General features: G+C 44.6%; 1 protein-coding gene across 1 annotated transcript; it reads right to left on the bottom strand.

Annotated features, from left to right (window-relative positions):
• Window positions 1–1,911: 1,911 nt before the first annotated feature.
• LOC124789211 (glycine-rich cell wall structural protein-like) lies at window positions 1,912–13,318 on the bottom strand. The gene is made up of 2 exons (XM_047256505.1): window positions 13,175–13,318; window positions 1,912–3,031 (listed from the first exon to the last, which is right to left on the bottom strand). The coding sequence occupies exons 1-2, from the start codon at window positions 13,316–13,318 to the stop codon at window positions 2,078–2,080; spliced, it is 1,098 nt and encodes a 365-aa protein (XP_047112461.1). The 3' UTR covers window positions 1,912–2,077.
• Between the last annotated feature and the right edge of the window lie 1,003 nt (window positions 13,319–14,321).

Here is a 14,321-nt window from a genome sequence, read left to right on the forward strand (position 1 = left end):
TAGGAGTTTGTCTGCAAGGAATTAGCTAAAAAGTGCAGTTCTGTTACTTCAGTCATAGAAAGAAGGAACGCTAAGTTAATCTTATAGGTCCTGATGAGTAACGTTACGGTGCTCGCTTATTTCCAAGTCCGTATCGATCCTAGTGCTGAGTTTTCACTTAGATGGCGCTTTGGCTTGAGGCGGTTGTTTCCGTGTGTGATCGCTGGCCGGAGCTTAGCTGGAGGCGTGTGAGGAAGGAAGAGGTGGCTGCCTTGGCGTGGAGACAGTTCGGCTCGGCTGGGGTTGTTTGCGTCTGGACGCCGAGTGGGGCCCGATGGGAAGACTGGACCGTGATTTTACGGTTAATAGTGTGGACAGCGGCGTGGTGTGCCGTTTAACTTGATTCGCAAGGGGAACAGAATCTCGCCTGTTGTAGTTTGTCGAGCCTGAGTTTGAAATGCCTTCTATGTGCGGCGGGATGTCATTTCGTCCCCCTGTCTCTCCGTCGCTGGGATTGCTATCCTCGTTTACCGTCCCGTAGATGTATATCGATGGTCTACACTGCTCTCCGAACTCTACTAGAAGCTGGTGATGGAAGTGCGTCGTTCAGCGGCACGTTAGTCTGGGTGCTTTATGTTTGATCTTCAAGTGCATCGTCTTCGAGTGGCACTCCTTAGAGTTTGCCTTGCGCAGTTAGATTGGAGTTTATTTTGTCTTGTGGTGCTTCCGCTTTCCGTCAACGAAGGTTAAGCTTGATTCAGCACTCCGTACGACGCTTGGCACCTCAGCAGGCGGGTCGGAGCCACCTTCGCGACTAAACGGAAGCCTTTGGACTGAGAGGTCTTGTGTTTTGCATATTGTTCATAAATTGTTATTTTGGTATTAAGTTGGCTGAGGTTTCTTATGTATTTCCCGTCATTTTGTCTGTTATCCGGCCCGGGCTAGGTCTCGTTATTTTAAAAGTCGGTCCTTGTTTTGGCTTAGTACGATTTTGGTATTACGATTCTGGTATTACGCCAGGTCGCTGTGGTTGTGTTGCATTTTGTGTGGGGCTGTGTGCTCGGAGCTGTGGAGTACCATTTGTGTGAACTGCTAAACTGGGGAGTAGGATAGGGCCATTCTTGGTCCTCTTTTGTATGAAATAATTTTATTATTATTTTAAAGTAACATTATCACTTAAATGATTTAATTCTTGTTGCGTTAACTGCAACTTGGGCACTGAGAATTTTAGTAGTGTAATTACACAATATTTACTAGTGGCACATGGCCCTTTACCTGTTTCGTAATCTGTTAATCACCGAAAGACATTAAGCTCATAGTCATATGATGTGATTTTCTTAAATTATTGTATTTTTATTTCATGTTATTGTTTTTTCTTAATTTGATGATCACTGGTGTACTGTTCCAAGTATTAAAATGTTTCAGGTAGCTATTACTTGGGTGGAACGCGCGGAACCCCAACAGAGAGAGTAGTTGCGTGCCTTACGTGTCCATTGTTGGTGCAGCCTGGTGTCCTTTGTTTGTTTTGATGCACCTGAGTTAAGTATTGTGTTGCCTCCTCCCTTGCGACCCCATCGTGTTCTTCTCATAAACATTTCTTTCATGGCATTTTAGTTAATTTTATGCTAGTATTATTTTAATTTCTTAGATTGGTAAAATTGTGCGGCCTTCATTATGCACACTCTTTGTCATAGCGGAGTTGATGTGCCATTGTAATTTCTTAAACTCCATTGTGTGTTCCCTTCCTGATACGTATTGTGTCATAGATTTGAGTATGACAATTATAATGTCTCATATTTAATGATGTGCTTGTGTAATGGTGCAATAAATGGATGATTATTATTTCTGTTTTGGCGCCCTTTATGTCTCCTTTCTTGTCCCTATTTGTACGCTATCCTTGTGTTAGTAATCCACATCAAGTAATATTTGCTGTTTCCCAGAGTATTCTCTGTTTATTGCAAGAAGACATCTACATCATTTTTTTTGAAACTTAATAAATTATTATATACAACAAGAGTAGCTTGTCCAGTTGTCTTGAGCAGTGGGCAGGAAGTAGTCAGTCGTGTCGTCAGAGTAAGACCGGAATTTCGCGAAGACTTCATCCAGCGATGAGACCCAGGCGGGCCTTGGCGTGCAGGTGGGCGACAGCGTCGGCAACCTTGCCCGCAGCCACCTCAGGGGTGTCCAGGGGCACTCCGCCAGGCCCGATCTGGATGTTGGCCGGGCCGTAGCGCGCCAGCCCCTGAGACGCAGCCGCGGCCGCTCCCAGGCCCAACCCCCCGTAGCCGATGCCGGCGTAAGCTCCTGCCACACCTCCAGCGTCGTAAGCTCCTGCCGCACCTCCAGCAGCGGCGTCGGCGGCGGCCTGGGCGGCGTCACGGGCCTGCGTCTGGGCCACGACACTAGCGTGGGCTGCCTTGGCGTTCGCCACTTCGGGGGTGTCCTGTGGCACGCCATCGGGGCCGATCACGATGTTGGCTGGGCCGTAAAGAGCCAGACCTGCGCCTGGAGCGCCGGCTCCAGCGCCCAATCCTGCTCCCACACCGGCCCCATACCCAGCACCAAGTCCAGCACCAAGTCCAGCACCGGCGCCATATCCAGCACCAAGTCCAGCACCAAGTCCAGCCCCGTATCCGGCACCAAGTCCGGCCCCGGCGCCGTACCCAGCACCGAGTCCAGCACCGACACCGGCGCCGACTCCACCGTAGACGCCCGCTGCAGCATCGGCGGCGGCCTGAGCGGCGTCACGCGCCTGTGTCTCAGCGACGGCCTTCGCGTGGCCGGCCTTGGCAGCAGCCACGTCAGGTGTGTCTGCAGGCACTCCGTCAGGACCGACGACGATGTTGGCTGGACCTCCTACAGGGGCACCGCCTGCTCCCAGATAGTTTGTACCAGCTCCCAGATAGGTAGCTCTGCCAGCTCCGATGACACCCGCTGTCCCGAGACCTGGTGCTGAGGCGCCGATGCCGTTGCCCAGAAGACCAGCAATGCCCGCGGCTCCCAGGTATCCGGGACGAGCCAGTGCTGTCGCCACCACAGCGCTCAGTACCACCTGTCAAACAAAAGCATTCGAATGAACCAGCGCAACCCTATCATCGATTGGTTTAATATATACACTACTGGCCATTAAAATTGCTACACCACGAAGAAGACGTGCTACAGACGCGAAATTTAACTCCTGACATGAGTAAAGTTTCCAACCGATTTCTCATACACAAACAGCAGTTCACCGACCTTGCCTGGTGGAACGTTTCTGTGATACCTCGTGTAAGGAGGAGAAATGCGTACCATCACGTCTCCGACTTTGAAAAAGTTCGGATTGTAGCCTAGCGCCATTGCGGTTTATCGTATCGCGACATTGCTGCTCGCGTTGGTCGAGATCTAATAACTGTTAGGAGAATATGGAATTTGTGGATTCAGGAGGGTAATATGGAACGCCGTGCTGGATCCCAACGGCCTCATATCACTAGCAGTCGAGATGACAGGCATCTTATCCGCATGGCTTTAACGGATCGTGCAGCCACGTCTCGATCCCTGAGTCAACAGATGAGGACGTTTTCGAGAGAATAACCATCTGCTCGAACAGTTCGACGACGTTTGCAGCAGCATGGACTATCAGCTCGGAGACCATGGATGCGGTAACCCTTGACGTTGTATCACAGACAGGAACGCCTGCCATCGTGTACTCAACGACGAACCTGGGTGCACGAACGGCAAAACGTCATTTTTTCGGATGAATCCAAGTTCTGTTTACAGCATCATGATGGTCGCATCCGTGTTTGGCGACATCGCTGTGAACTCACATTTGAAGCGTGTATTTGTCATCGCAATTCTGGCGTATCACCCCACGTTATGGTATGGGGTGCCATTAGTTACACGTCTCGGTCACCTCTTGTTCGCATTGACGGCACTTTTAACAGTGGACGTTATATTTCAGATGTGTTACGACCCGCGCCTCTACCCTTCATTTGATCCTTGCGAAACCCTAGTTTTCAGCAGAATAATACCCGACCGCATATTGCAGGTCCTGTACGGGCCTTTCTGGATGCAGAAAATGGTCGACTGCTGCCCTGGCCAGCACATTCTCCAGATCTCTCACCAATTGAAAACGTCTGGCCAATGTTGGCCGAGCAACTGGCTCGTCATAATACGCCAGTCACTACTCTTGATGAACTGTGGTATCGTTTTGAAGCTGCATGGGCATCTGTACCTGTACACGCCATCCAAGCTCTGTTTGACTCAATGCCCAGCCGCATCAAGGCCGTTATTACGGCCAGAGGTGGTTGTTCTGGGTGCTGTTTTCTCAGGATCTATGCACTCAAATTGCGTGAAAATGTAATCACATGTCAGTTCTAGTATAATATATTTGTCCAATGAATACCCGTTTATCATCTGCATTTCTTCTTGGTGTAGCAATTTTAATGGCTAGTAGTGTATGACAGCAAAAATTCATGGCTGTTGGCAGTGAAGGCAAAATCTTCTACGTCACATCCCTCTTCCAATATCTTCTTCATAATCGACGTTTCGACCCCCTTGCTGCAGTGCTGAACATCCTTTAGGATCTTCACGTGTCCCTAGTTAACTCTATACCGTCAGAATAGTGTCGTGTTCACTTATGAAAGCCCGCCGCTGTGGCCGAACGGTTCTGGGTACTTCAGTCTGGGACCGCGCGACCCCTACAGTCGCACGTTCGAATCCTGCTCGGGCATGGATGTGTGTGACGTCCTTAAGTTAATTAGGTTTAAGTAGTTCTAATTCCTAGGGGACGGATAACCTCAGATGTTAAGTCCCATAGTGCTCAGAGCCATATTAACCGTTTCACTTATGAAAGGGAGTTTGTTAGCACTTGTGCTGTAGAATTAGGGTTATTGGATAAGGTTCGTTACCAATCCAATGACAATGGTCCACCGACAGTAGCCGAAAATATTCACTCAATTACAGCACTACCTCTTCACACTTCTTCAGAATAAGGGCGGGACACTTCGTTTTATATGTAAACAGAGCACTGGCGTCCACCAGCGTTCAGTTAACCAGGCCACCTGAAGAAGGTCCCACCAGAGGGGTTGAAACGTCAAATGTGAGGAACAAATCAGAAGAGAAACATGATGCGGCCTAACAACATAGAAGATTTTACTTCAGTGCTTTAATGTGTTGAGCAATGGACGTGACGTTGTCTTCAACGAAGTGGAATGGTCTTGACAAAGACCCAGTTCCGTATCCACGAACATGACAAATTTTTTTCCGAAAATACAGTACAATTACCCTGTTCACACATAGGTTTTGATCTTCAACTGTTAGCTTCAATAACCGTCCTCACTGAAACGAGAAATTTAATAAACGTACACAATCTAATAAAGCAGTAAGCAGAGCTCCATTGTAGTACATTATACACCTGTGAATTTTCCTTTTTCCATTTTCTGTCAGTCATTACCACTTCTAATGATGCATTAGAGTGTTTAGTGAAGCACATTATGTTTCTTCCCATCTACTTAAAAGTATGGTACATGTGGAAATTATCATGCTCTTTCATATGAATCATTTCTTGTAAGATTTTTAATATTAAGTTCTATGTGTTCATACCTAGATCCATTTCGTCGCAATCACTCTTCGACATGGAACAACGAACAGAGCTGCATAAATCACATAACAACAGAAATAAAGAATCCCAGTACACTTCTAGACGTGTAATTTTTGTGTTGAGTTATATACCGTTACTGCTAACGTTCGTTCTTGTTTCATATTTAGCTGTGACCACGCCGCGGCATCGAAGTACAAATTAATGAAGAAATGTGTACGGAGTGACATATATATGTCATATTCTCCTTTAAAACATTAAGGTAACCTGCACTTTGGAGGACAGTTACAAGTGGTACAGTTCAGCCAACGCTTCTAATCACGTACTGTCCACTGAATGCTTATATTAACAGAGTGCAGTCACATGAACGAGATGCTTCCATTTAGAATACCAATTTAATTACCAGTAGTTGGTAAGTGAAACTACGTATGTATGAATAATGGTCAACTGATCTTCGAAAATAATGATTTTGCACTTAGTGATGTAATCCATACGTAATACAAGACATTACAGAATTAATAATTGTCATCTGTATGAAAATGAAGGGCAATATATTTCGTTCTAGAATGAAATTTGATGCGAACAGTGTCTCAGTTTAAAAGAGTGAAAGAAATTAGTATAGTTCTACTCATGGGAATTAGCTTATATCTGTTTCCACAAATACCAAAATCTTCTTTCATAACTTTTCTTTACAAACACGTTTCGAAACGTCTGTGCCACTAGCAGCGGGGTATCGCTTTCCCATGTAAGCGCAAATAAAGTGCACGTGCTATTTTTCGTAACAGCAGCCGCGACTTAAACTACTGAAATTCAAAAGACAATGTTTGTATTCGAGAGTACGAAGAGACATGTGGACGATGGCAAGAACAGCGAAACACATTGTGAGAGGCTCTCCAGCCAGTTAACAAAAATACTTGGGAGGCTAACTAAGTAGGAATTGAGGCTGCAATAAAATAAGACCCTGCTGACGGTGGCACAAATATGGCACATGACTGGGGCAAGAAAAGTAGTATAAGAAGCTTATTTGGTTCACATAAACACATGGAAAATAATTATCAAAACATGTTCTGCAGACACGACTGCTGCTACAGCATGAAAACTAGAGTAGTTCTACAACAAGGACATCATCTGAAGACAAACGTAAGACAGGGGCCGACCATAGTATTACCTGCCACCTGCTATGATGACAAGATGCGTTATATTTAATGAGTAACTTCATTACTTACATACTAAAATGTCATGATCGGACCCTATAATAACTGCTTCACGCAACTGACACAGCGCGAAGTGGTGGACTTAAATCAACACAGATTGCCATATACGTTGCGCATATGTACATGGCATTCTGGTGCTAAATCGACTGTTACTGTACTTAGCGAAATGATTTGCCTTATGTTTTGATACTGCTCGCCACAATAACATTTAGCTTCCAGTGACGATTCAGGATAACATGTACTTGAGCACAGAAACAGTTTAGTACGTCAATCTTTGCATGTATATGACTTGCTGACGATTCTTGGCAGTAAGGCATCGCTATGCAACGTTCCAAATGGCTCTTCCTCAGGAGCATTTCTTGCGAGGGTATCGAACAGAATGGTAAACGGTGCCAGAATGTTAATTTGTATGAAATTAAGCAGGTAGTGTGTCTCTGCTCGGAAAATAAGAGTAGGTATAAATGTGTATTGGCCTTAGGTGTACACATGAGAAATGTCATTCTAAAGAGCAGCTCGTTATGAAACGGACTGCTCTTGTTTCTCCCGCACTTCCGAGACTGCTAGTTAACGATCTTGGCGCTCTTTCCTGCTGCATGCCACAAAACCACTCATATTATGAGTCACGTCTTGCACAAGGTGATCTTGACCTTGGCCCTCTCTCGTGTCTGGAACAACAACGGCACGGCAACCAAGCATCTGACCGTGACTTGGAGATTAGTTTGATACATAACTGCAGATTGCAACGAATTTCTCATTCAGTTTCTGTCTTGTTCTATACAAAGCAAGACGATATTTCTTAAAGTCAACCAATAATGAATCAATTTGTTACTCTAATGGGAACTTTAATTTTTCTGCGTGTATCAGGAGGCTCCTATGTTGTTGGAATTTTTCCCCTGTTTTAATCACGTATTGGAAACTTGCAGAAGATGTAAGTCAGTCTGTTTATAGGCTACGTCAAATACATATGTAAAGGATTAAAACCATCTTATTGGGTTGTTTTCGAGTTACTGTTTGTGGATATCAAGGTTAAATTTACGCTATTATTCTCAATATGCAATATTTTTCGTAGGCATAAAAGGGGTTAACATACTTTCAAACTTTTAGAAATTTTTTGGTTTCTCTATGTAAAATTACGAATCGACCTATAAGTCAGTATACTTGATAAAATGTCACGAGACATGTCTTTCATTTGCATAAAATTTTCGAATTGTCTCCCTGCCCCATTCACCGCAGGAGAAAAATAGTTCAAATGGCTCTGAGCACTATGGGACTTAACTTCTGAGGTCATTAGTCCCCTAGAACTTAGAACTACTTAAGCCTAACTAACCTAGGGACATCACAGACGTCCATGCCCGAGGGAGGATTCGAACCTGCGACTCTGCTGGTCTGTAGCTCCTAGAACCGCTCGGCCACTACGGCCGGCTCACCGCAGGAGAATGGGAGACATTAGTCATCTCCACTGGTATAGTGAATAGCATTTTCCAGTGAGTGGCAGTTTGCAGATAGGGGACTCAGAAATGTATTCCACTCCGAAAAAAAAATTGTTCTCTTCTTTGACTAATTAATGTCGACCACATCCATAGAGTAGGTCCAATGGCACCGCCGTTGAAGCTACAGGAAAGGCCTACGCTTTACTAGCTCGGCTATTCGCTTGGTTTACGTTTCCTGGACGTCACTAGACCATTCGAACGAAGGACAAAGTATCACACCCGTCAGCGATTATGAGTTCCGTTTCGAGACCAAAACCGAATTCACTGCACTTTGATGACGACACGGATTTGCATATGGAAGGAATAGGGTTCTCATCTTCTATGTGGTTTACGGGCTGGATTTCCATAGGTATCCCTGAAGTACCTAAGGGAATTACGAAGCAGTTAGTATGATGGCCAATTCATCCCAGCGTCGCTAACTATCTGAGCTACTGCTACAGTTCTAAATACCTCGTGGTTAAAGTCGTAGACCTTAAATGAATCGCCAAGTCACTGCCGGAATATGGCAGCATAGGTATCTGTAGTAGACAGGAATGTCAGCACATGAAGTTTTTTTAAAAACTAACCGCAGTAAATGGGCTGTTCTTCCTTCAATATCCATCATTAGTACTGTTTTCTACTGGAATATCACAGCAGAACAAAAGACATGAATAGGCAAACTAGTTTAAAGATCTGTCCAGGTTCTGTAAGAAACTAAGAATCTCCAATAGGCTAAATTACCTGTAATTTCCTGTTAATATCCTGCTGTAAGGAAATGTTACCACACTCTTTTCCATAAAAATTCTGATGCTGTGAGTTGATAAAAAATAATGGACAGCTGATACATGTCAGCAGCTTGTTTGTCCCATATTTGTTAACTGGCGTTCGTCACCTGTACGTTTCTTGTGTTAAAGCTTCTCTATTTCTCTACAGTTTAGGAAATGAACTAATCCAACAACGAAACATACAGTAGTAGTACTGTTAGTCATTCGGTTTGAACATTGATTTGCTATATTAAACAACTACTGTCTTATCCGACATAGAGTGAAAACACACACAGTAATGTTTAGTATTAATTTGGTTAAGTCTAGTATTCTTTCGTATATCTAGGGTGTAGTAAACAGCAGAGATGACTTAAGTGGCCAAAATGGAATGAAAAGTGATAACAAGAATGCATTAACTTATGTGAAGAGTAAACTAATTTCTCTCAACAACTGGAATGTAGTTATTATGGAACTTGGCTGCACTGCCACGAGGGAGGCACTTTCTTCTGCTTTGCCTGTCCGCTAACGCTACCAGTAAGAGTTCAAGGCACACTGAACCTGTCATCATTCCTCAGTGGTTACTGGAGCGAGGTCAGCTGCGATAATCCGATGGCCGCTTGCATACATTCGAGAAACGAATCATACCGGTCCCTATGAGGATCTGGTTAGCAGGTATCTCATATAATTTATAACTTCCAATCTTGCAGTCAGCTGTAAAACCGCTCTTATTTCTCGTTCCAACGTCCAGTAAAAGTACTCTTATTTAACGACTCAATGAATACGAAAAATTATTATGAAAGCCCTGTAATTACCTTCAGCTGACGTTATCTCTTAAGAATCCAACATACTGATCATTACACAGCACAGAACTTCTTTTAGAATTTTTTGGGGTTTTTAGGTTACCAGATGCTCATGATCTTGTAAATGCACACCAAATACGCTGTAAATGTGGTAGTAGCGTGATGACACGTCTACTAGGATAAGCGAGTTGGACGACTGCGCGCGACGGGATAATCTGATGATGGTACTTCAAAACGAAACCGGCACCCAGTTGAAAAACTAAAAGGGCGAGCATATTGTGGAACTTTAACGGCGTAATCCAGCCTGCACCCGATGTCTACATTTAGTATTCTAAAGGTTTCAAAACCTGGATCGCAAAATGTGTTAATGATTCAGTTTCGTGTATGTATCATCTGATGATCACCTGCTATGGAAACACAGTTCAGCAAAGAGCATCTTGTTTTGGTGTCGGGATTCTGCCTATAACTTTTTGTGATACACCTTGACAGTTGAGCGTTAATACTAAACTAATATGTTTAATTCTGAATATAGATTGTTGCATTTTAAATTGAAATTTGAAGACTTAAGACATCAGTGGGCAAAGAGTAACTTCAGGATCACATTTCGGTTCTGAGCCCTGTTACGTAGCTTAAGATATTACATGAAGTTTCACATTCATCGACATGTAGTATCCAAGTGACTTGAGGAATATAGGAAAAATCCACTGATTCTTGTAACCGTGTAACAATAGTCACAAGGAGCCTCAAGGCCACATTTAAGCGAGTGGTACAGTTAACTATAGAAGCACGTTTGATTTGCTGCAATCATTCCTAGAATCTTCAAGCAAAAAGGGTAGTGGGACCTATAGAAAAGTGGCTGGTTCTGAAAAGAGATGTATTGCGTCTGACACGCTTCACCAAACTAGAGGCATAGTAAACAGAGGCAAGGCTATCAGGAGCTGAAAAGTCTAATTCGGTTAGATCAAAGAAATTCCCTTGTAGGATTTTTTGGAAATTGATAGTCCCACGCGAGATGTTCCAGAATTATCATAAGTTCCTATATAAGGAACAGCAGATTGTGGACCCCTTGTATGTGGTGAGCAAGTACTTCCTAAAACATAATATAGTCAGCAAAACATTCAAGAACCCTCCGATGAACCTAACACCTGAAGCGCACGTGTTTCTCGACGGAGTTATGTTGTGGAGTAAATGTGTGTGATTCAGAGGTAAGACAACCGGCACGATAGCGGCAGTCACGGAGATAACTTTATACGTCTAAGAATAAAACGTTGAAAACTTGGAGTCAGTAGACCCACAGTGCTAACTTTAGGGGGTACTTGTTAAAATGTCGGATGTGTGTTTGAATGGTAGGCAGAGAAGACTCGGAGTAACAATTCGTCCAACAGCGTGGACATGAAATGAGTTCCCAGAATGAGATTTTCACTCTGCAGCGGAGTGTGCGCTGATATGAAACTTGCTGCCAGATTAAAACTGTGTGCTGGATCGAGACTCGCGAAAGGCAAAGGTCCCGAGTTCGAGTCTCGGTCCGGCACACAGTTTTAATCTGCCAGGAAGTTTCATATCAGCGCACACTCCGCTGCAGAGTGAAAATCTCATTCTGAAAACATCCCCCAGGCTCTGGCTAAGCCATGTCTCCGCAATATCCTTTCTTCCAGCAGTGCTAGTTCCGCAAGGTTCGCAGGAGAGCTTCTGTGAAGTATGGAAAGTAGGAGACGAGGTACTGCCGGAAGTAAAGCTGTGAGTAGGGGGCGTGAGTCGTGCTTGGGTAGCTCAGATGGTAGAGCACTTGCCCGCGAAAGGCAAAGGTCCCGAGTTCGAGTCTCGGTCCGGCACACAGTTTTAATCTGCCAGGAAGTTTCATGAAATGAGTTGTTTCTGTGATCTGAAGATCTGGCAGCCCTCGTCTCAGTTATGAAGTTGGTCTGCTAATTGTGTTCCATTAGGTTCCTTGACAACTTCATCGCAGTAGAATAACGATATAGCCATAATCTTGACTGTCCACAGCCATGACGTGGCCAGTGGAAATACAATGTTCAGCATCTGTTGATTTGTTTCACTGTAGAAGGTGGATGGCTGGCTCTGAGCACTATGCAACATAACTTCAGAGGTCATCAGTTGCCTAGATCTTAGAACTAATTGAACCTAACTAACCTAAGGACATCACACACATCCATGCCCGAGGCAGGACTCGAACCTGGGACCTTAGCTCGGCTCCAGACTGTAGCGCCTAGAACCGCATGGCCACTCCGGCAGGCGAAGGTGGATGTATCGCTGTTGTTCAGTGCACCGTTCTTGTACAATGCGTATTGTTGTTCCTACGTAAATTTGCTGCAATGACAAGGAATTTCAAAAATACGCTCCTTTTGTAAAAGCCCGTCGCCGTTCATAGATCCTAGAAGGGTCATCGTCTCGGCCGATGGTATCTGTGACAGATGATGTGCTCTTACGGAAAACACCTATGTACGAAATTTCTTGTCAGTGTGGCAAAAGATACACGTCGAAAATTGAGAAAATTTTGTCGCTTATGCACGGTCGATAGATAATGGAATAAATACGAGGGTTGTTAGGAAAGTAATGTCAGATCGGTCGCGAAATTGAAACTACAGTGAAAATGAAAAATGTTTCATTTAAGACAGTTTTTACACCTTCTAGCTACTTCTCTAGATACTCGCCGCTCCGACTTTGACATTTCTCGTAGCGTATACTCTCGTCATAGATGGCAGCCAACCGCCTGTGCTGTCCGCTACTTCTCTACGCTGGTCTGCAGTCCGTTTTAAGTGCCAAAATATTGTATTCATAGCCAGCGGTTCTTATCAGTAGAGATGAATATCAGGTGGAGCGAAGTTCTGATTGTATGATGGATGATCAAACACTTCCCATCAAAAACGTTGCCGCTGTCCTCATTGCCCCTGCAGCGTGCTACCGAGAACTGCCATAAGGAAGGAAATGCATGGCAGGTACGTTATGTGGGGTTGCATGAAATCAGGCGAAACCTCAGAGCAAGCCTTCCTACTTGGCAGAAAGCAATGTTGATCCAGGCGTCTGTAGCTGCTCACTGTGCGTTCAGCACTGAAAAGAGCGACGTGACGCGATCGACAGGTATACTGCAGACACTGCCCAACACTTCTGCGCAAAGCTTCACTAGATTTTCACTGTCGTTTCCACTTCGCGACCTTACTTTCCAAATAGCTCTCGTACATGTAGCACAGTTTCAGGACCTCTCCCACTTCTACCTCAGAGATTGTCTAACCACTTTAGTTCAAAATACATGCTGACAGCAAAGTAGAACTTTGAAACTGTAGTGGATAAGTAGAAATGCAGAGCTAGACAGTGGAGGCGGGAGCGCATCCAGAGCAGAAGCGGCGGTACTCACCAGGAGCTTCATGTCGGCGCTGGTCTGCTGCTCTGGCGTCTGCCTGCCCTGGTGGAGCAGCTGCCGGCTTATATAGGCGGGATGGGACGTGGATGGACTGGTCAGCGCGTCCTTCTGCACTTCTTCCCCGGCGGCCTCGACCATCGCTGGCGGTGACTGTGGTGATGCAACGGCGGCGGAGGCGGAGGGGCTCCTGGATGCGTGAAGACCGCCTCCTCTGCCGTCGCCGGCAGCAGGTGAGTCTCTGTCCACATTCACTCGTAGAGGCAGCTTAGATCTAGACTCTCTACTAAGTAGACTACGTACAGTATAGGGGTTTTCTGCACCGTTTCCAAGAAATGAAAGGGTCGGTAGGAAAAAGACCCAACCGTCAGGTAAGTCATAGTTTAAAGGAAAGTGTGAGCTGAGATTTAATTGTTTCCTTTAGTATTTGATGGCTAGTAAGTAGCGGAGATCGGGGAAATTTGTTGCAATGTACGAGGGTAGGAACATCAAAAATGACGTTGTGCATGACCCCTTTCCAGAGATGTTGGCGTCGTAGGATACTCTTAGCAGTGCCAGTTGTGTTAATACGAGTGGAACCGTCTGTTCCCCGACGAATTTCTGTAACAGTTATTAGCTTTTCTTCACCACAATTCTCTCTCTCTCTCTCTTTATATATATATATATATATATATATATATATATATATATATATATATATATATATATTGAGTGATCAAAAAGTCAGTATAAATTTGAAAACTAAATAAATCACGGAATAATGTATATAGAGAGGTACAAATTGACACACATGCTTGGAATGACATGGGGTTTTATTAGAACCAAAAAAATACAAAAGTTCAAAAAATGTCCGACAGATGGTGCTTCATCTGATCAGAATAGCAATAATTGGCATAACAAAGTAAGACTAAGGAAAGATGATGTTCTTCACAGGAAATGCTCAATATGTCCACCATCATTCCTCAACAATAGCTGTAGTCGAGGAATAATGTTGTGAACAGCACTGTACAGCACGTCCGGAGTTTTGGTGAGGCATTGGCGTCGGATGTTGTCTTTCAGCATCCCTAGAGCTGTCGGTCGATCACGATACACTTGCGACTTCAGGTAACCCCAAAGCCAATAATCACACGGACCGAGATCTGGG

The sequence above is a fragment of the Schistocerca piceifrons genome, chromosome 3, assembly GCF_021461385.2.
Source record: "Schistocerca piceifrons isolate TAMUIC-IGC-003096 chromosome 3, iqSchPice1.1, whole genome shotgun sequence".
Classification (NCBI taxonomy): Eukaryota; Metazoa; Arthropoda; class Insecta; order Orthoptera; family Acrididae; genus Schistocerca; species Schistocerca piceifrons.